The sequence below is a fragment of the Perognathus longimembris genome, chromosome 21, assembly GCF_023159225.1.
Source record: "Perognathus longimembris pacificus isolate PPM17 chromosome 21, ASM2315922v1, whole genome shotgun sequence".
Lineage (NCBI taxonomy): Eukaryota > Metazoa > Chordata > Mammalia > Rodentia > Heteromyidae > Perognathus > Perognathus longimembris.
The window spans coordinates 4935245-4956301 of record NC_063181.1 but is presented as its reverse complement, the minus strand read 5'-3'; the positions used below and the strand labels follow the sequence as shown (position 1 = coordinate 4956301).

At 57.9% G+C, this 21057-nt stretch overlaps 2 protein-coding genes across 11 annotated transcripts in view; one reads left to right on the top strand and one right to left on the bottom strand.

The window, feature by feature from the left end:
• Hmbox1 (homeobox containing 1) overlaps window positions 1-6387 on the top strand; it is an 86123-nt gene extending 79736 nt beyond the window's left edge. The window contains exons 9-11 of one of the 9 annotated variants that reach the window (XM_048330322.1): window positions 1384-1472; window positions 1708-1779; window positions 3332-6387. In XM_048330322.1, the coding sequence (XP_048186279.1) occupies window positions 1384-1472; window positions 1708-1779; window positions 3332-3469 (299 nt within the window). In that variant the 3' untranslated portion in view covers window positions 3470-6387. Of the gene's footprint in view, window positions 1-1377; window positions 1473-1707; window positions 1813-3331 lie in introns of all 9 variants that reach the window. The other 8 variants (XM_048330321.1, XM_048330320.1, XM_048330329.1 and 5 more) reach the window with 8 other exon arrangements.
• Window positions 6388-14167: 7780 nt separating this feature from the next.
• Kif13b (kinesin family member 13B) overlaps window positions 14168-21057 on the bottom strand; it is a 130110-nt gene continuing 123220 nt past the window's right edge. Inside the window, exons 38-40 of one of the 2 annotated variants that reach the window (XM_048330316.1) lie at window positions 17838-17904; window positions 15620-16102; window positions 14168-14717 (exon numbers count right to left, since the gene is read on the bottom strand). In XM_048330316.1, coding sequence (XP_048186273.1) covers window positions 14458-14717; window positions 15620-16102; window positions 17838-17904 — 810 coding nt within the window. In that variant the 3' untranslated portion in view covers window positions 14168-14457. Of the gene's footprint in view, window positions 14718-15619; window positions 16143-17837; window positions 17905-21057 lie in introns of both variants that reach the window. The other variant, XM_048330315.1, reaches the window with a different exon arrangement.

Sequence of the window (21057 nt, the reverse complement as noted above, 5' to 3'; positions counted from 1 at the left end):
CCCAAAGCTAGTATTATTTGTACGATTTGTTTTATAAGAATCAGGACACACTGTTGTTCCTAATGTTGGCCCCAAATTTCGATTTAGCCCCCAAGCAGTTGGTTACTACTATGGCACATGGGTCTTGAGAAGAAATGTGATGCCACGAGCTCACTTACTGCTGGGCTTTGACTTAGATATTAGAAAACAATTGATTTACAGAATTGGAACAGGTACTGGTGGCTCATACCTATAATCTTAGCTACTGAAGCAGAGATCAGAGGATCACAGTTCAATGCTAGCCTGGGCAGGAAAGTCCATGAAGACTCTTACCTCCAGTTAACCAGCAAAAGCCAGAAATGGAGATGTGGCTCAATGATGAAAAAAGCTAAGGAGCAGCACCTAGGCCCTGAGTTCAAGCCCCATTAAAAAGAAACCAAAAGGGGCTGGGGATATAGCCTAGTGGCAAGAGTGCCTGCCTCAGACACACGAGGCCCTAGGTTCGATTCCCCAGCACCACATATACAGAAAACGGCCAGAAGCGGCGCTGTGGCTCAAGAGGCAGAGTGCTAGCCTTGAGTGGGAAGAAGCCAGGGACAGTGCTCAGGCCCTGAGTCCAAGGCCCAGGACTGGCCAAAAAAAAAAAAAGAAACCAAAAAAAACGGTAGTGAAAAAGACTGAATGGTCCAGTTAAGCTGAGTAAGCAACAGTGATAAAGAATACTTGATACTTTAATTCTGGACTTAATCCACAACATACACATATCAGAATACATCATGTTGAATAGTATAAATACATACAATTTTCATTTGTTATACCTTAATAAAATGGGAGGAAGAAAGAAAAGATGGAAACTGCCCGGGGAGTGGGGGTGGAGAATCTATGCATTCAACTTAAAAAGGAAGAAATAAAGTTTTTTTTCTCCCATTCAAACTGTAATAAAAATAAGACACTTTTATTGATGGTGTTGAGGTAGGTATTAGTTTGCTCTACAGGGCTAGGGGTGTACGTAGCTCAGTAGCAGAGATCTCTTGGGTTTAATCTAGCACCATAGAAAATAAGAATGAAATTTTTATTTCATTTGTAAATCCACTTCTTGTTTATTATTGAAATTCTCAAATGCTTCCTAGAACCCCAACACAGAAGACCTCCTTAGTTATTAGCAAGTTTGATGAAGTACCTAACAGTTAAGGCGGGTAGTTAATTTAACACACTGGAGCAAGGGCTCCGGGATGGCAATGGTGGGGCTCGTGGAGCTGCTGCAGTTGGGCTGGAGAATCTAGATCCCAAGGAATCTGGGTTCTTCTTTCACTGCAACCTAATTACCTCCACGCAGACGCTGTGCTTCCACATGATGAGGTAACAGATAATTTAGGGATCCATTTGCTTTTTTCGAAGAAGCAGCAATCCTGGAGAGTCATGGGATAGACGTACAAAGTCCCGGAGGCCATTCTAACAGTGATGACGTGGACGGCAACGACTACTCCGAGCAGGTGCGTGCAGGGCGGAGGGAGGCTCCTGGTGACCGAGCGGTGGGATGGTTTGCTGACTCTAGTCCCCAGGTGTGGTGGTGCGGGGCTGGGGAGGGCATGAGTTGGTGTCCCCCACCCTGCTCATGTGTCTAGTTAGACTGTCATGTAATTTTAAAGGGATATGGTAAGATTCAGTTGTCCTGTTAATTTGTGAGAAATCGCTATTCACCCACACGGATTTATTGTCATACAACAGGATACTTGGCAAGTACGCAATGGGGAGGAGGAGGAGGGAAGAAGTTCAGAGGGAGGCAGAGAAGCAGAGAAGGTAGAAGAAGAGAGGAGGATCTGACCCAAACAAGCAAGTTACACCATTCACCACACACACTCAGTGTTTGAGAAGTACTAGGGGCATCTGGGCAGCTGTGGCCCGTGCCTACACATGCCCAATGCAGGCCCAATGGAAGGCCCCGCCCACTCCCGCCCTGTGGCAGGGGTAACCCTCGTGCCCAGAGGAGTGGCTCTTTCCGGAGTCTCTGGCACATTGCCACACACACCCTGTCATTAATGCAATGCTCGCATGTCTTCTCATCTCATCCTGGTTTATTCTTCATTGCTTGGGGGGGAATGTATTTAATTGTAGCCACTGCATGGAATAAACTCAATAAGAAGACTGGGAGTTTTTCCTCTACATGTTGACGAGATCATTACAATTCTTAAGAGAACCTAAGTTTCACTTCCGCTTGGACAGTGCAGAAAACACATGGTCCCTTTCCTTAGGCTTCAGAAAGAAAGCTTTGCCTCTTTCTTGTGTCCCTGCCCTGCAGCCAGTTCATAGTCCCCTGTGTTCCTCCCTCTCCCAATTGCTGCACGTCCTCGTGTGCCAGCCGGAGTGCCCCCACTCCAGCAGCCTACAGCTCTGCGCACATCCCCAGCGTGTGGAAATCACAGTGAGCCGCTCACGTCCACACATCCCCACGGGTTCCTTTTGCCATTAGTACTCCAAATGACAGCCCCGCCATTCACTCCGGAGAACGTTCTGTGAGTCTCTCTAGTGGGAAGCATTTTTCAGCCAACCCATGCAGATGGATCATTTCCATCTTTCTTTGCAGATGCCCTGAGGGCAGCTCAACTCTTGCTTTTCCCCCCAGGGGACTTACCCTTTCCCAAGCTCTGTGAGAGTGTCCCCCGGAGGATGTGACAGGTGAGAAGCACGCCCCTTTGTGACACCATCTTCATTGCCGCCGCGCGTCTGCAGCACCAGTTTCCTTCACAGCTTTGTCGTCTCACGCGTGGAGTTTGGAGGGAGGAAACCTTGGCGTAGCTCTAAATAGATGCTGGCACTTTCTTCACACATCTTCCTCTAGCAGGAGAGCGCCAACCCTTTGTCCCCTAGCTACTTCACGTAGCCACACTTGTCATAACTTAGAAGGCCTTCTTTTTTCTTATCTGTAAATGCTGATGCCTGGTCTTACGTTCTGTCTTGTTGTTTCCGTGTAGTTGAGAAATACCATGAATTTAGTAACTCACCCGCTTAATTATTAGCGCTGTAATTGTAAATACCCAAGTTACTGGTTTTATATTCATCACGGAAGGTATAATTACCACCAGCAATCTTTTTTATAGAGTGGGTAAAATTCTCAGAACAAAAGGTATTTTGATACCGGTTTTATTTGTTAAGTCATAAAAATGTCAACTGGGAGGCTCTGGGCCTATGTCCATTCAGTGTCTACTTAAATACAGTTCCCCTCTATCATGAGATGCTCTTGATCGCTCCTTTACAGATGTTCTGTCTCCCCTTGTCCCCGCATGCCTTTCTGTGAGCTCGAGAATTGTGCTGATGCATGAATAACATGTGTTTCTTCCTTCTGCATGTCTAGGACGACAGCACGAGCCATAGTGACCACCAAGACCCCATCTCATTAGCTGTGGAGATGGCAGCAGTCAACCATACTATCTTGGCACTGGCCCGACAAGGAGCCAACGAAATCAAGACAGAGGCCCTGGATGATGACTGATCAGGGAGGGTTAAACGTGACAAGTTAACTTAGTTTAGACGTAGCACCTTAGCAGACTTTCCTCGGTCCTTAACATGTGTTCTTACAGTATAACTTGCAGTTTCTTGTATGTCAGGTAGCCGTTAGGGTCTTGTTCTGTGAAGATGGCATGGTGCCCTCAGCCTTTGCATATACTCTCTCAGTATTAAAATCCCAGTAAGTAATAACCAACCAACCAACCAACCAGACTCCCCTTTCCCAGGCTAGAAAATCTTGCTGCTCCGTCTTAGCATTCTAAGAAAGTGCTTCCAGGTGTTTAGATAACCCTCAGTCCTCAACTATTAGGCCATGTGTAAAATCTCGGGTACCTTTAGATTCATGGAACACTAGTCTGTAACCCCTTTTTCTGCCCCAAGACTGACAGGATGCAAGCTGAGGTAGTGGCACAGGGTTGACACGCCATGTGGGGAGTGCCCGCCGCGTGAAGGAAGACTAGAACCCCCCAGCAGGAACCCGCCGACTCCGCTGCAATAAGCCGTGCCTCCCAGTCACACTGTGGCTAGACTCCTTTGGGTGCTGTGCTAAGAATGGTGACGGATATTTAGCTCAGATATTGGTTGATGTTAACGTGGCTGACCCAGACGTTCTTTCCTCTCACAAGCTGTGTGACTTAATAGATAACAATACTGCCTTCTGCCTTTGGGACCATGATTCAAAACAAAACGAAGAGATAAAAAAAAAATGTTATACAAAAACCAGCTTGAGAGCATTGGGGGAAAAAAGAGTGAGCTGAATGTTTCATGGATGCTAAGACCAGTTCTCAGAATCACTGTACATTCCACGGCACGGTTAGCGTGCCTGCCTGGGAAAGGCCGGGACAGTTGCGTGGAAGCTGCTTCGCTTTACTGTCCGTTTCCCCTGTCCCTGCTACCAAAAAAAGGTCTTTCAAGGATGAAGCTAAGGTCAAAAATAAGTGGAAGAATAGTCCTTGTGCCCAGAGCTGACAGAGGACTGTGTAGGGGTTCCTGCTGACTATCACGCATACACATGCTCGCCGAATTAGGAGCACAGAAGAGCAGGGGACGCTTACCACTTACCTTGTGGGTGTATGTGTGGGTCTCTTTTCTCTGTCCTTGGAGAGGTGTGAAAAGCTATATTGCTACAGGCAATTTATTCAATAATTGGAAGCCATATTGATAATGGATGTGGTAATATTTGTAAAGTTTAATCTACTTTAAGTGGCAGTAACTAATGGAATTTTTTTTCCTCAATCACATATGTAGCACTTTTGTTACTTTTTAAAGATATTTATATTTGATAAATCTTTTCATTTTGAGAACTCAAAATACCAAACAGTGAACTTGCGTTATAAAGTCACCCTGCGCTCACCGTGTCATCTCGTAGCAAAATGATGAACTATTCATGCATCAAAGAAAATGACATCTGCTGGCCTTGTATGAAAATGATCTCCTGGCGCCCTGATTAAATGGCACTGTCACTGTAGGTAAGAGGAAGCCGCCTCCAGGGCAGCGCGTGGGGTGGCGTGCAGCTCCGGGGCCCAGCTCTCCCCCGCCTGTCTGACGAGGCCTTGTTTCAAGGGGAGTGCGGGAGCTGATTGAGCAGGGCTTCTGTCTTTCTGTCCATTGCCTGAAATCGTCTGTCCAATGGAAAGAACATGCCATTTCCTCTCCTTGTTATCTCCTCCCTAACTCTTGGGAGGTGGGAGGGGATTGACCCTCCTCACTCGTCCCCCTTTGTGGTTCGTAGGACAGTAGCTGCCGAAGTTCTGCTGGTCTCACTGCTCTTAAGGCACACAGTGACTGGGTCGTCCCCTCAGCTGTGAACTTGGCTCACGGAGGTGTGACAAGGAGAGGGCGGGGCGAGGGTGTGCCTTCCCCACACCTGTCACTGGGGGCTGGACTCCTGTTTGTGCATTTGGGAAAGGGAGAGATACCAAGTCTTTCCAGCTTCCAAGAGTGAAGTGAAATGGAGCGATCTTCTTCTGTGTTACTTGAGTCACCAGATTCAAGGGTAGCATTTGTTAATCTCAGGAATGACACTCTCCTACCCCTTCTCCCCAGCCCACACACCTACTCACATTCCTTCGTGGCTTTACTTTGTATTTCAGTTAGGAAATTGAGCTATTTCTTTCATTTTAATATATTAGAAGAACTACTGTATCTTTCTGTTTCGATGGAGTTTTGTCTGCTTATTCTTAGTGGACTCAGAAAGAGCAGAAGAAAAAGAAGAAAATATATATATATATATATTCTGTGATGAGCCACATCCATGATTTATTGTAAGGAGATTATTGTAATTGATAGCTTCTTTATGATGGGATTCCTAGTGTCATTTGTTCTTGCTAGAGTTTTCAAAGGAGCAGACTCAGATATTTAAAACAGCTGCAGTTCCTAAAGAAACAGTGATTGCCACAGGACAGCTAAAATGCTTCACTGTTGTGAGACCTTGAAGGAAGACCGAAGGAGAGTCTTGGGAGTCGGGTCAGTGCAGACGGGCTGCCTTGGAGAATGGCACCATGGTGAGCTGGGTGGGAAATGGCAGAAAGCCTCTCGCCCGCCCGCAGTCCTTCAGACCACAGCCTTACAGAGAACTTGAGCTTTTTCACCAACAAGAAGAATTTACTTCTTTAGGGTCAAGACTTAAATCTCCCATTAGTTTTCTCTTTGTCGCCAGGTCAAATTCTATGTTGTCCAGTACCACCTAAGTTTTTATAATGGTGCCTAGACCTGCCATATTTGATTTCTTATTCCTTTGGTAATAAACTTTTTCCTTAAGCTTTTTCAGGTTTTAGGTGTGATGTTAAAAAAGAAACTCTAGCCAGGCACTAATGGCTTATGCCTATAATCCTAGCTACTCAGGAGGCTGAAATCTGAAAATCACAGTTTGAAGCCAGCCTGGGTAGGAAAGTCCATGAAACTCTTTATGTCCAGTTCACCACCAAAAAGCCAGAAGTAGGGTTGTGGCTCAAGAGATAGAGCACTAGCCTTGAGCACAAAAGCTCAGGGATAGTGCCCAGGTTCAGAGTTCAAGCCCCAGGACAGGTGCACTAAAAAGTAAAAAGAAACTCTAAAAATTTCTATCACTAAAGAAGAGCTAAACTTTCCAACACTCCTCTTGTGTGCTTTTCTCGCGTGCTATGCCTGCTTTCACTCCTTTGTCCACTTGAGGCGCAGACACCAGTCAGAGGCTGTTCCCTCCTAGCCAAGGGAGCGTTTGAAAAGTATGGGAGCATTCGTGTCGCCTGCGACTTTGTGAAGGTGTTTTGGCGTTCCAGTGGGTGACCTTGCTACCTTTCTTTAAGAACATGAATTCTATGGGGACCTTTTAAAGGTGGACCATCCTTGGAGACTTCTGCTGGTCTGCGTGAAACCCTTCACAGCAGAGGGGAGGAGGAAGCAGTGCACGCTCACCCGAGACCTTCTAGTGCCCTTCGTACCAAGGAGACATTCTGGGTTATTTCTACAGCGCTTACCATGTTGAATACCTATCAGGTAGAAGAGGGGATCTGGCACGGGGAGACAGAAAGGCCCCTTTCATCTGTCTTTTACCCCAGCTCAGTAGAGATGACTCCTAAAAAAAATCCTCTTGAGGAAGCAGCTCATTAATACCAAAGTATATGAATCCAGGGGTTCATTCCTGAAAGATTTATGATGCAGCCACACCCGTTTTAGGTCCAAATGTCTGGACAGACTTTTACCTCAAAGGGGATGACTCATGAAGAACTTAGCATTATCATCATTTCCGTGTTTCCCTTGGCCTCTGGCTTTAGGAAGTCTTGTCTAGAAACTTGCTTCTTGGGGATTCCAGTTGTCAGTCACTGAGGACAGGAGTCATTCCGTCAGGACCGTCTGGTCCCCGCCTCTGGACAGCTCTGTGTTTCTCTGTGCTGTGCCACGGTAACCTGGGTTTTAGTTGACTTTACTGAAATTCTTTCTGTCTGGCAGCAGGCAGGGCAGCGCGGCAGTTTCGTCCCCCTTCTGTGGATAGGAACACTCCCTCCCCAATGGCCAGTCCCCCACCCCCACCCCGCGCACCTGCGGCTCGGAGGGAATCCTGTCCTTTGCACAACTGGGAAATGGGAACTTGATGTTCTCACTGTCTCTGGTCTCAAGAAGGATTTGGTTAAATGTAGGACTCCCGCTTAACTCATGCCTCTAGGTCTTAAAATCGCCTTTTGTCTTTTTTTCAGCACATCAGAGTATTCCCTGCCCCACCCCCATGATTTTTCACAAATCCTTAGGCAATAACCTTTTTCGTGGCTGATAATCTAGAGCTCAGTAGTGCGGGAATTGTCCTGACCTCTTGCTGTGAGTTGGTTTCTGTCTTCATCTCTGTGGCTTAAGACTTAAGCCAGAATAGTGATAGATTTTTGACATTTTGTTGTGATTATTAGTCATGTTTTACTACTGTATTTATTGGGGCTGCATCAAGGCCAGCCAGATCTGTTTATAGCTTTACTGAGCCGGATTTAGTTGTCAAAATTTCCCAAGTGAGTCAGGCCCATTGGCCAGCAGTCTTGGTGGTGTCTTTGAGGGGAGATGAGACTGGAGTGGGCGGTGCCCTGAGGGGGGGGGTGTCACACAGTAAGTACATCATTGCTTCCTTCTTGTGCTGGTGGAACTCAGGTTCTGGTCATCAGTTGTCAGCCATGTTGAGATTGGCAAGTTGAGCTCCTGCGCCTGGAAACCCCTTGGCTGCTGCTTTGTTTGCTCTAGCTCACGTCTAGGGGTACGGGGCGGCAGGCTTCCGAGGACGAGCTGTGGACGGCCGCTGTAGCTGGAGGTGTTTCACGGTCACCGCTGGCAGAGCTGAGGCCTGCCTGCCTTCCTGTCGCCTGGTCTCCTTCGTTGCAGTCTTAGACCCAGGATGCCTCTCACTTCGCAGAGGCGGCGGGCGTGCTGTCCGCAGAGCTCGCGGAGGAAGGCAGTGCAGCGGCCCGAGCCGGACCGCGCTTGCAGGAACTCCTCTCCCAGGTGGGCCGTGCTGGGGAGAGAAGCTCCCGGGACTCAGCTGCGAGCCCGCCGGTGGCCGCCTCCGCCTCAGTGGCCTTTCTTAGTGGGGAGGAGAAACTGCAGCGAAGAAGACAGCTCCCAGCCCGGGGGCGTGCTGGAGGAGAGGCAGAAGAGCAGGGCTTCCCGCGTGGTGCTTTGGAATGCCGGGTGGGGTGTCCTGTTCCGCGCTCCCCGGCTCCCCACCGCCGCCTTCTTGCCATCTTTGAGATGGGAGCACGAAGTCTAGTTGGTTGCATCCTCGTGAGGTCCACTACCCTTTCTCGATCGCTTGCTGGCTTGCCACCCTCCTTTCCCGCGCCCCAGGCGGGTCCGGCCCCCGCGTGGAGGTGTGGAGGCTGTCCCCCGCAGTCCCCACCCGTGCGGGGCAGCTCAGCTCGCTGGCCGGGCCTCGGTGGCCAGCGCCCCTGACCGCATGTTCTCATCCTCTGTTTTAAATAAGACTGGCTCTGCACAGCCATAATTAACTCACAAACTCCTGTTGGTGTGCTGTGCTCAAGTGGAGGCTTGGCTGAATCTTTTCCAATTGTAACCATGGTAATTGAGGGGGGGCCTAGGATGAGTATATAAAAATATAATGGCAATTGTTCTGAATGACTGAGTGTCCTCCTGACATGTAATTAGCTGTTTTAGCAGGATGTAGATTGGCATGGTCATAATTAAGAGGATTTCTGTCCTTTATGTGATTGAAAATAGCAGAGCTCCCGTCCCTTGTTCTCTTTTAGCACTAATGCTCCCAAGAACATTTGGACCCGCGACTCGGTACACTAGGATAATGACATGGTGTTCGTGTCCTCGCGGAGGGAAAGAAAGGGTTTGGAGTCGGTTCAGTGCTGAGATGGAGGCTTTGAGGAGAGCTCCGTGTCTGCCTTGGAAATTCTCTGGAGCCTCTTCTCCGCCCAGGGCCCCTGCGCCCCACCTGGGGCGGAGGCCACAGTGAGTCCTGTCCCCCCACCCCCCCAGCTTCCCCGGGGTTCAGGGCCTGCCTTTCTGTTCTCCCTACTTCTGTGGCCATCACTACCAGAAGTTTACAGAGACCGTAGCGTTTCCCTCGCCCAGCAACTGCGGCGCCCGGAGGAGGGGCTCACTGGCCTCCCCGCCCGTCGTCTCCCTCCCACCCTCTCAGGCACCGTGTGAGCCCCACCCCCCCACCCCCCCCCACCCCCGCGCGCGCCCCAGCCGCCCTCCGCGCCCTCCCGCGGGCGGGCCCCTCCTGCTCCCGCCGCACCCAGAGCGTCTAGCGCGGGCTGGGGTTCCCTGCGGTTGGGCCTGGTCTCCGTGCAGCGCCTCCCTGACGCCTCGGAGATGCGCGGCCATGGTGGTGTTCCGACCCCCGCCTCGCCCCACTCGGCCACACTGCGTGGGCGCCCCGCCCTGGGGGGGGGTAACTTCCTGACAGTGCACACAATCTGCCTTAAGACGAGAGGTAGCGAGACCCGGCCGGGGAGCTGAGACTGCGAGGTGGGCCGAACCCGAGCCCGCGGACCCCCTTCCCCCCACCCCCGCTTCCCGCCTAGACAGCAGAGCCGGCCCCGCACGGAGGCCCCGCTGTCCGGAGGGCGGGGTGCGGCTGAGACCGCCCCTGCACGCAGCGAGTCCGGTGTCACGGGCGGCCGGCCGGCCCCTGAGCGCCCTCCCCGCCGCCATCACCGCAGGCCTCCCGGGCCCTGCCTGCGGGTAGAGTCGGGGTGCGGGGGGCTCCACTCCCAGGACTTCCTGTCTGGACAGGGGAGGTTCTCCCGGGCTGGGCAGCCAGGCCCGGCCGCGGGCTGCTGCGGAAGGAGAAGCTGCCAGGTGGCCTCGGCGTGGCGGTGCGGTGTGCGTGCGGCTTCTGCCCCCCAGCTGGGTGTGGACCGAGGCCGCACGTGTCGGTCCCGGTGGGGGCGGGGGAGCACACGGGGGGGGGCGCCTTGGACCCGGCGTCGGTGCCCGGAGTCCGCGGCCCCGTCGGCCCTGTGTCAGGATGGGAGTAAAGAAGCCCGAGGCGCGAGGCCGCTCTGGCGAAGGCCCCGCCCTGGCCTCGTCTCCCCTTCCCTCCCCGCTCGGTGGCCCCCCAGCCCCCGCCCCCGAGGGGGCCCACAGCCTTCTCCGACCCCCGGGCTCGGGCTCGCCCCCCCGACGGCAAGGCCGTGCCGGGCGGCAGCGCCCTTCCGGGATAGCTTCTTGTTTGCGTTTAAGTGCCTAAGCAGGCTGCGGGTCTGGGGAGCCCCGCGCCCCGCACCCCCCGCGCGGCCCCGGGAAGGAGGCAGAGCGAGTCGGCCCCAGAGCCGCGGGGAGCGCGCGATCCCACCCGCAAGGCCCGCGCGCGGCTCTGCGAAGCGGAACAGTCCGCGCCAGGCACTTTATTTTCGTTCGTGACCCAGCCTTTCGTTGAGACAGCGTGCGCCCTGCGCCGCCTGCGGGGGAGGGCGGGCAAGGTGGGGCGGGGCGGAGCCCCCCTCCGTCACCGGGGAGGCGCGCGTGCGGGGTGGGGTGCAGAAGGAGCTCGCGGAGAGGGAGGGCTTGGGGGGGGGTCTCAGTCTTCGGGCGTGTGTGTGTCCGCGTGTCCGTCCCCCCGCGTCCCTGAGGGCGGGTCACACCCGTGTCCGAGCCTGCTGTACGGTGTTCAGTCTACCTCAAGGAGCCCCCTAGTCAGCCGTCCGCGTGGAGTCCCCCGCGCCCCACACTGGAATGTACGCCGCCCCCCAACGCCCCGGAACCGCCCGACTCCCCGTGCAAATTGGATGCTGCTTTAAATGTGAAACGTTGTTCAAAGCTACACAGCCCGAATGAACGCTAAGCTGAACTGACGCCTTGTTGCGAATGAGCCAAAAGCGCGCCCAGCTCCACGTAGTGAACGCACGCCCCGCCGCCGTGTCCATGCGCGTGTGTAGAAGTGTTAACGCAGCCCGGTCCACGACCGCGTGTACTCGTGTTCTTGTGTCCGTGCCGCCCTCTGCCGAGCAGGAGGGGGGCGCGGGGCGCGGGCCCCGCCGCCCGTGTCTGTTGTGACTTCGGTGCCCGTCTTGTCTTCTGTGTGCGACGCTGTGGGCAGAGCGCAGGATCCCCTCCCCGGGGGGGTGGGGCCCCCTCCACCCCGGGGTGCAGCCCGAGGGCGGGGGGGGGGGGCGCCTGGGAGGGACCTCCAGCCCGCGAGCCTGCGGCGCCTCAGAACCCGCCTGGCTGGTGCTAGACACGAGGGACCGTCCAGAGCCCGGGGGCCGGGCCGGGACCAGCTCCCGGCCCCCCGCCCCGCGCCCGCGCCCCCGCCCCGCAGGGGCCCCGCGCTCTGCCGCGCCGATGGAAGTAGTCCCGAGTGCAGCACCCTGTGTCTCCTATTCTGGATTAGTGCCTTTGGACAGTAGACTGTTCTGTAATTAAATGTAGTATACTGCTTTTTTGTACAGTCTTGTTTTAATAAATCTTCTTTTTAATTTGTGTTTATTTTAGTATTGTACCGACTAGAGAATAAAATGTATCACCGCGCAAAGGCTCCCGGCTCTCTTTGCATCCCGACCTCCGCGTGGGGAGCGGGGCGCGGGGCTCGCTCCTTGGCAACCACCACCGGACACACTCGCGAGGTCACGGGGCCCGGGGCACGGTGGGCGCACGCACGCACGCACGCACGGGCAGACGGAAGCACGCACGCACCCCCCCCCCCCAGCCCCAGCTTCGCCCTCTGCTTTCCAGGGGACTTGGGGCGCCAGGAGCGGGAAGGCGCCGGACCAACCCCCGACCAGCCCCGGCCCGGACTCCGCCTCCGCCCCGCCGCTAGCATCAAACAAACGGATGGGAGTGGAGGGCGTGGCCCGCGTGTGCGCACGCGTGTAATGGGAGCGGCGGCCCCTCGCCCGGCTCCCCTCTGTGACCCTGTGCCAGCCACGGCCGCAATCCTCTTCCCTTCCCCAGACGCCTTTTCTAGAGCCTTCCAGGTCTACCTACCTCGACACCGGAGCATCGATGTCCTCCGTTCCCCAGTTCTGCCCCACACACAGGTGGGAATGGCGGATGCCCTTGAGGTCCCCCCCGCCAGGCCTCACGCCCTCCCCATAGCGCCCGGCTCCCCAGAGTTGGTGTTTGCCCCTGGCCTCTGGGCCGACCGAGGGGGACCCCGCTGGCCCGCACCGGGGGAGCCCCCACCCCCGAGGGAGCGGGGCTGGCGGGGAGACATCAGCTTTACCCGGAGCCCATGGGTCGCCCGCCCAAAGGAAAGGCGCCCGGCACCGGGTGGCCGGACGAGGATCTGGGTCCCCGCTGTCCCATTCGGCGGCCCCGGGACCAGAGCGCTCGCATGGCAGCTCGTCCGCTCCGCGCAGCCCGGGACCAGAGCGCTCGCATGGCAGCTCGTCCGCTCCGCGCAGCCCGGGACCAGAGCGCTCGCATGGCAGCTCGTCTGCTCCGCACAGCCCGGGGTCCCGCCGCGTGCAGCCAGGGGAACGCGGCGTGGAGCAGGCGCGTAGCGCGGGGCCTGCGGATGAGCCCGGGAAAGGCCCTCTGCGCGGGCACGCAGCACGGGCAGCCGGGCGAGGCAGGACGAGGCCCCGCCGCCCTGCAGGGCCGCTCCGCCCGCAGCGCTCCCGCACACAGCCCGGCCACGTGGCCTCGCTCTGCAGCCCTCCGCCCTCTCCAGTCAGGCCCGCGGGGCTGGGAGCCGCTGCACCCGCTGCTCTTCCTGACACGTGGGCGTCACCGCGCAGGCTGTGCGTGACCACGCTGGCTGTGCGTCACCTGCCAGCTGTGCGTGACCAGCCGGCAGCCCCGGGTAGCGTTAGGCCCCAGTGGGAGCAGCAGGCGCGAGCCCGGCTGGGGGACACGCGGCTGGGGGGTGGGGCCGGGGGCCCAGGGCTGGATGGGAAAGGCGCGGGTGAGGCTCCCCCCGCCCCGGGGCGCCGGCCCCCAGGCCGCAAACAGCCGGGCCCGCCAGCACCGCCAGGCCTGCAGGACCCACCAGGAAGACCTCGGGGTCACCGCGCCTGCGCCGTGCTGGGGCCGCAGCCACGAGTCCTGTGCTGTCTTGAGGGGGACACGGGAGTCAGGGAGCCTGAGGCCCCCCTGAAGGCGCTCCGTGCTGGAGGGGCTCACCCCGCAACAAGGGCGCGCCAGACGTGATTGGGAGAGGAAACGCGGGACGGAAACAGGATGATGCGCTGCGGGAGGCGCCCTGCAAATTCAGGCCCAGGGCTCTTGGGGACAGGGCGCTGCGCCCGGCATCCCCGAGGTGTCTGCGGGCACGGCTCACGGCTGGTGGGGCCGGGACTCCGGGAGGCCGCGCGGGGCTGGTTGGGCGCGGGGCTCCGGGGAGGCCGCGCGGGACCTTGGGCGTGGGGCTGCACCAAGTGTCACGGGAGGAAAGCGGACCCCCTTTCCCCCCTCCTCCCCCCCCCCAAGCACGCGCAGTCAGGACCTTGGTCCCGGGAACCACAGCTGCCCCGAGGCTGTCACGGCCCTGTGGGCACAGGCGGAGACGCGGCGCCCATTGTGAATCCCCCCCCCCCCCCGTCCCGGGGGCGAAGCAGCCCCCGCACCCTCGGGCAGGGGACGATGGTGGCTCGCAAGCAATTTCAGTCTCTGCAAAAATAAATAGAAATAAATATATTCCAGGCACCCTGGTGGGGTGCGTGGCAGAAAGAGGGGGCCCCCCGGGCGGGCGGGCGGGGCACAGGAGGCACTTGGGGCCAGCCGGGCCGGCAGGGCAGCCGCGGGCCGGGCGAGGAAAGGCACTGGTTAGAGGAAGAGCGTGAGGACGGTGGGGTTCCTGGGCAGGGGGGGGCGCCTGTGCCCCCCCTCCAGCGTCTCGACCCCAGGAACTTCCGGGCCCCGCAGGGGGGGCATCACTGCAGAATGTGAAGTTCCGAGCCCCGGGAGGGCGGGCGGGCGCGATGGGTCGCCGCCTCGCGACGTGCCATGGGCGCCCCGGCCTTGCTCCCGGGGGTCGGGGCCCCCGTCACCCCGAGACGCCAGGGCGCGGCCTCCGGGCGCGGGCGCGGTCGGAGGTGGGGCTCAGCTGGCCCAGGACTTGCGGTTCTCGGGGCTCTTGTGGCTCCTGTCCACCTTGGCCAGGGCGGCCGTCAGCGAGGCCAGGTTGGCGGTGGAGCCCGAGAGGGGGGCGCTGCGGCGGGCCTCGGGCGCGCCCGGGGGGCGGGGGCTGCGCCTGCGCGCGGCGCCCGCGGCCCTGCGCACCCGGCCGGGCCGCACCAGCAGTCCGTAGCCCGGGTTGCACTTGAAGTACTGCTTCCCGCCGATGGAGCCGTCGTTCTTGCCTGTGCGGAGGACAGGGCCGCGTCAGGGGGGGGGGCTGGACGCAGAGCCTCGCTCTCGCTGGGTACTCCGCCCCTAGACCCCCCCACGGGCACCCCACCTGGGCCGTGCCTCAGGGCGCCCTGTGACCAAGTCACCACGCATCTGGGATCGCAGAGCGGGTGCGGGTGCGGGTGCGGGTGCGGGTGCGGGTGGGCCCCGCCCGGTCGGTTCCTCCCCTTCCCGATCTCCCTCTGCACCTTGGCGGAGAGCCCCTTCGTTTCTTCCTTGTCCCGTCCATGCTACACGAATCTTCTAGAACCCGCTCCTCCCCAAGCCGTTCCCTGCCCAGTCGCCTCGGAAGGCGGCGTCCTCGCGGTGTGGGCCCCCGGCCCGGGACGGCCCGCGCTCGAGAGCCCGGTCCCGCACGCTCGGCTCCCACCCGCCCCCCAGCCGCCTCGCCCATGTCCTGTGGACGTGGTGGCCGTCCCTCCCCGGAGGCCGGAGGCGCCTGGCCACGTGATGCCACGTGACGCGTAGGGAGAGTGCTCAGGCCCCGAGTTCAAGCCCCATGACTGACGAGGAAGGGGGGGAAAGTACCTTCCAGCCCCGGCCTGGGGGCGTGGCCTGTAACCCCGACTGCCGGGGGCGTGGCCTGTAACCTCGCCTGCCTGGGGGCGTGGCCTGTAACCCCGCCTGCCTGGGGGCGTGGCCTGTAACCCCGCCTGCCTGGGGGGCGGGGCTGGGGGGACTCAAACTCGGCAGGGCCTGGCAAGATTCCCAGGGCGGCTCTCAGTGACTGCCCCGCGTGTCTGACACGTCTGCTGGGATCCCGGTTCGAGGCCAGCCGGGGCAGGAACGTCGGTGAGACCCTTTCCCTGGAAGGGGCGCCCTGGCTCGGGGCCCCGGCCCGCCGGCCCCTCACCTGAAGGCAGGTCCAGCTCCACGCCGACCCAGGTGCCGTCCTGGAAGTCGGTGGGGCCGACGTACCGCACGGTGCCCGTCTTGTTGGCGCCCACGACGACGTGCTCGCCCTCCCGGAGCCAGTCGGGGAGCTCGCCGGCCTCCTCGCCGTCGGAGCCGGCCTCGGGCCCCTCGGGGGCCGGGTCCTCCCCGGGCCCGCCGCCCAGCATGCGGGAGAAGGACTGGAGCTCCGAGGTCCGCACCTTCTGGATCCGGAACGGGGCCGCGGGCGCAGGGGCGGGCGGGGCCTGCTCGGGCTCCGGGACCGCCGGGGCAGCCGGGGCCGGGGCGGCGGGGGCCTCGGGCGCGGGGCCCAGCGCGTCCGACAGGGTGGCGGTGGAGACGCTGTGGGAGAAGTAGCCGCTGGAGGCCTCGCTCAGCGGGCTGGGCGGCCCGTCGGGGGCCGGCGCGGGGGCCTCGGCGGCCGGGCTGCCTCGCTCTCGCTCTCGCTCTCGCTCTCGCTCTGGCTCTGGCTCTCGCTGGGCCTGGGGCGCGGAGGGAGGGAGGGAGGGAGGGCGCACTGAGCACGGCGTCGGGACCCGGGGAGCCCCATGCCCCGTGCTCAAGTCTAAGTCTACACCAGCAGGCAGGGGAGGAGCGCGCACACGCACACACACGCACACACACACAGAGCCAAGCTCAGCCAGAGGCGTGCGGGGGAGGGGGATGCGGAGCCGGGGGACTGGACAGGAGGTGTAGGGACCGTTCAGGAAAAGAAATATGTTTCCCAATATTTACAGAAAAATTATTTATATTCCAGGAATGGTCATTTTCCATTTGAAATACAGGATTTATTTGAGCTGGGAAACGGCTGAGATCTATAAGTCTCTTACAGTTACTTGGCTTAACTCAGCAGTTTGATAGATCATGCATTTTCCCCGTGAATTGCCATTTGTATCCCCGCAAGGCGGGCCGCACACACGGGGGGTGGGGGGAAGTCAACGGCACCTCTTGAGATTAACAATCCGTTTTTGTGATGGATCTTTGGGATGCAAAATGTATTCAATCCAATAGATCAATAACTGTCAACAGCATAAATACTCTAAAAGATTAGGCCAATCCTTCAATCCTTTTTTCTTTAGCAACTTGAACATGTTTTATTTATTGTTTTCCATCTTAGTTTTAACATAACTGACCACGAGGGAAAGAACACACAAAGAACCGAAAGCAATGATGGCCCTGAGCTCTTCCCCTCTTCTACCCCTGGCTGCTTAGAGCCAGGAAAAGAAGGAGGCTGGAGCTCTGGGCTCCCTGGTACTAAGAGGCTCCCCAGAATCACTGGTGGAGGCAGGCAGAATGGGGTGCGAGTCTGCTGTGAGCCTCTGCCACTGCCGCCAGCCCTTAGCAGGAGTCAGTGGCGCAGCTGAACACCAGGTGCCATGGGTGGATTTTAGCCTTACCATTAAAAGAAAATTCTAGGGTTACAGTGTCTCAGCCATAGACACTCCAAGAAAGGAAGAAGCTCTGGGTTCAAACGAGAGAGGAGTGGGAGAGGAGAGCAGAGGAAGGAGAGAGGGACTTCCAGGGACGCCCAGAACTGAGGTCACCGGGCCCACGGGGTGCTGGGGAAGACCTGCTGGGTGCCCACACGGGCTCTGCAGAATGACAGACAAGCGCCGGGGGAGGAGGAGGACGCAGCTGGACCCCAAAGGCGCCGCAAGGACACCAGGGCAAAGGACCCTCTGGAAAGGAGGGAATACCGAGGTGTGACGTTCTTTCACGTGCCTGAGCTGTTATGTTTTAATAAATAAAATTTCCCTATGAAGATACGGCATCGCCCAAGAGAATGAAGGCACAGTGGGAGGAAGGAGATTTGCTGTTCACAAGAGAAGTGCTTTTGATCTGTGGGAGATCATAAGAGACTATTTTCTCCCAGCTTAGCATTAGTCTTTTCACGCTGATATCATGAATCAGAATGAAATGTAAAACTGAGAATTAAGCAAACACTTAGAAGAAGGAGATGGTTCTGTTTATAGAAATCCCCTCTGCCTAGCAGTGGGCTACTAAGGCACAGACTACATTAGCAGTCAAGCACCTCAAAGTTTAGCAATCATATGATTAACAGGTTGAAAATAGCGCCGTGTAGCGGGGGACGCACGGGGACCAGACGGTGACCTACATGGCAGCCTGAGATCAAGGAGGAAGAAAGGCGCGGAGTGGGCACACCCCGGCCCGGTGACTCACCTCCTCCATCCTGCTGGCCGGGGGGCCTGGGAAGGCCGGCTGCACCAGGACTCGGGGCGCGGGCTGAGGAGACAAGCGTGCAGGTGAGGGCCCCGCGCGCGTGCTGGGCCACCACCTTTCCGACTCTGGAGAACCCCGACGCACCCTGCCGGTCAGGAAGGCGGCGCCGGCGCGCAGGGCCCCGCAGAGAGCCTGGAGCCTGGGCGCACGCGGAGCGCTCCCGCTCAGACACGGGGGCCCCGGGCTCCCCGAGGGCGAGGGCAGACGCCTGCCTGGGGGAGGGGTGCAGGGAGAGGAGACGGGGTCAGGAGGAAGAGCTGGGGACAGGAAGGGCCCGAGAAGACTCCAGATGGGAAGCAGAAAAGCCGCCTCGCGCCTGGACGGCCGGCCGAGGCGCAGCCAAGGCGCGCAGCTTCGCCGGAGGAGAGGGAGGCAGAGCCCGCGGGGACACGAGGCCCGGCCAGGGAGCAGGGAGCCCTCAGCTTCCAGAGCAAACAGAACAGAAGAGGATGAAACCAGAGAGACGCAGCTGGCGGTGGGACGCAGTGGGAACCGACTGGAAGAACAGCCCAGGTCCACGGGGTGGAAGCCGTACAGCCCGAGCATGCGAGCGGCACCCTGGGAGGGGACGGAGGGGACACACCCTTCAAGGGACACTAAAATAAAAACAAGAGCGAGGACAGGCCCAGGAAGTCGGCAAGGGGAGCAGCAGTGGGAAGTGGATGTTGTCGCTGGGTGTAAACCGAGGTCAGACACGGGTGTGGGCGAGCGAGCTCGGCTGCTGGGGAGCAGCGCCCCCAGGTCCTGGCTCTGCCGCTCAATGCTCAACGAAGAACCCAGCCCAGGGCCATCACCAGCCCCCCGCCTCACGGTGAGGGCCGTGCTCACAGCGAGTCAGGAAGGGGGGTTGAGGGAACCCAATGGGTCAGGGAACAGGAGCGTCAAAGGCGGAGAGGATTCTGGGAAGAAAGAAGTCACAGCTAGAACCAGCCAGATACCTTCTGGGTGGAGTGACCGCACCTCGAGGCCACCCAGGTCAGCACGGCAGCGAGGGGTGCTGGGTATGAGCCGCTTGCTCCCCCCTCCCCCCGCCCAGCCCTGGCCTGGCTGTGTGTCCTCAGGGGTGAATGTCACAGGCCGTCAAGGGCAGGGCACGAGGGCAGCAGGGTACGGATGCTCGAGGAGGTGAATCTGTGTGGTCACCCACGCAGAGGGGCAGGTTTTGGGGTCACCATGCCCCCAAGGTTGGCAGCGCCCTGGGATGAGCTCAGCCGCCTTTAGCCGGGCGTCAAGTGCATCTGCCAAGTATGCCGCAGCCTGCACACAACAGGTCTGCTTCACGCAGCGAGGCTCGAGTTGGCCACCGCTATTGTTCGCACGTGAATGTTTTTCCATATTCCCTGTGCAGGTGTTGCCTCTATTTTCAGAAGCTTTGAAACATTTCAGATTCTAAGTTCATTAATCCTATGACACATCTGGTAACTATTAATAAAGTGATGCAAAGCGCTCAGCCGCTATAAATATTAGGGAAAAGTCTCCCGAGGCAAGAGCGCGAAGGGGAGCTGTCTGCCTGTCACACGAGGTGCCGGGCTCGAGCCTTCGTGTGCTCTACCCCAGTGCCTCAGCCCGGCCCGGAGGCGTGGCGGGGAGGGGAAGGGCTGCCAGCTTCCACGTCTTCCGCACAGACCAGCCGGCGGGCGTAGAACCACCTGGAATGTTGCGGGGAGGTAGTGTGGGGGTCATTTCCGGACTGCACCTTGCCACTTATTAGCTGTGGCTTTCACACAGCGCAAGAGTGCTGGGGAAAGGACCAGAATCTCCTCACTTAGCAGGAGCTTCCGTGGAACCCCTGCCGCCTGCAAGAGCAAACTCCTACTCCACGAGCCAAGGCTGCACCGCCCTGCCCGTCACTGGCACCGTCCACTCCACCCACACCGCTTTACAGTCCTGCAGGGACCCTGCACGGCCAAGGACTCCCAGCGGGGCAGAGAGGGGAAGAAGAGGTACTGGTTAGAGGAGACAATAACCACTTTACTCCTAGGGAGATCGGAGGATGGAGGCTAAAGGCTAGGTCAAGCCAAAAGTCATCTGAACAAACAAAGTAGGTGTGCTGGTATGTCCCCGTGATCCCAGCCACATGGGGAACCTTACTCGTAAGGGAACCGCGTTCTGGGGCTAGCCCTCGCAAAAGTGCTGAAGAGACACAAAAGACCCAAGTGACTCCATCTTAAAAATCTAACCTTAAAGCTAAGCCTGCTCTCCCCTAAATCAGGAAGTTACACAGAAAGCCTGCACAAACATTTTTTTTTTTTTTGAGAAAAACGGCTGAATGTCTGTGTTAAATATAAACAGAGATTGAGACAGACAAGGGACGAGAGGAAGGAATGCAGTTTAGCCCTCTGCTAACCAAGTTTAACTACAGCCCTCTGCTAACCAAGTTTAACTACAGCCCTCTGCCAACAAAGTTAACTATAGATACGATGAGCCTATTTCCCTCTGCTTCCTTAGTGTGATGTAACTGTTAATCAGACATATGCCTGACTGTGTGGAAGTTTCCCCAGACTGCTTAAGAGTAGAGTTTGTTTCATGATATAAAAAGACTACTGGACTTTGACTCTGCTAGCCCGCAATAAATGCCTCTTTGCTGTTTACATCGATCTTGGTCTCTGGTGGTCCTTTCGGGGGTCCTGAGCTCAAGCAAATCACTGCAAGACCCTACCTCAAAAAAGGGGGGGGGAGGCAAGCATGTAGCTCAAATGCAAGTGCAGCCCTAAACTCAAATTCCCACACCAAATACATAAGCAATCACTCTAGATTTTCCCACATTCTTTTCTTGTGTAAAAGCAAACCTCTCTGGGCTGAGGGTGTGGTTCAAATGGCAGAAAGCCAGCTAGTGAGCTGGGTGAGCCCAAGGCCTAGGCTTCAAAGTCCATTACTGTTGGGGTTCAGCTTTGGCCTTGAGGGGGAAGGGCAGAGGAGAGCGCTCCTGAGACGCCGCCCTTCCCCCAGCCCTGGGGGAATGTGGAAGCAGGCCACAATTCTCTAGGTCCGGAACCAGAGAACTGGCTTTGCGACCAGCCCCCCAACTTTCTTGCCAGCCCATGTGCTCTCCATCTTCGCGGGCTTTGCCCCTGGGGTGGTGCTATCCAGATGACGTTAGCTCATGAGGGGGTCCTATGACAAGCTCGCCAGCCTATCACCAGCTCTTGGTCAATC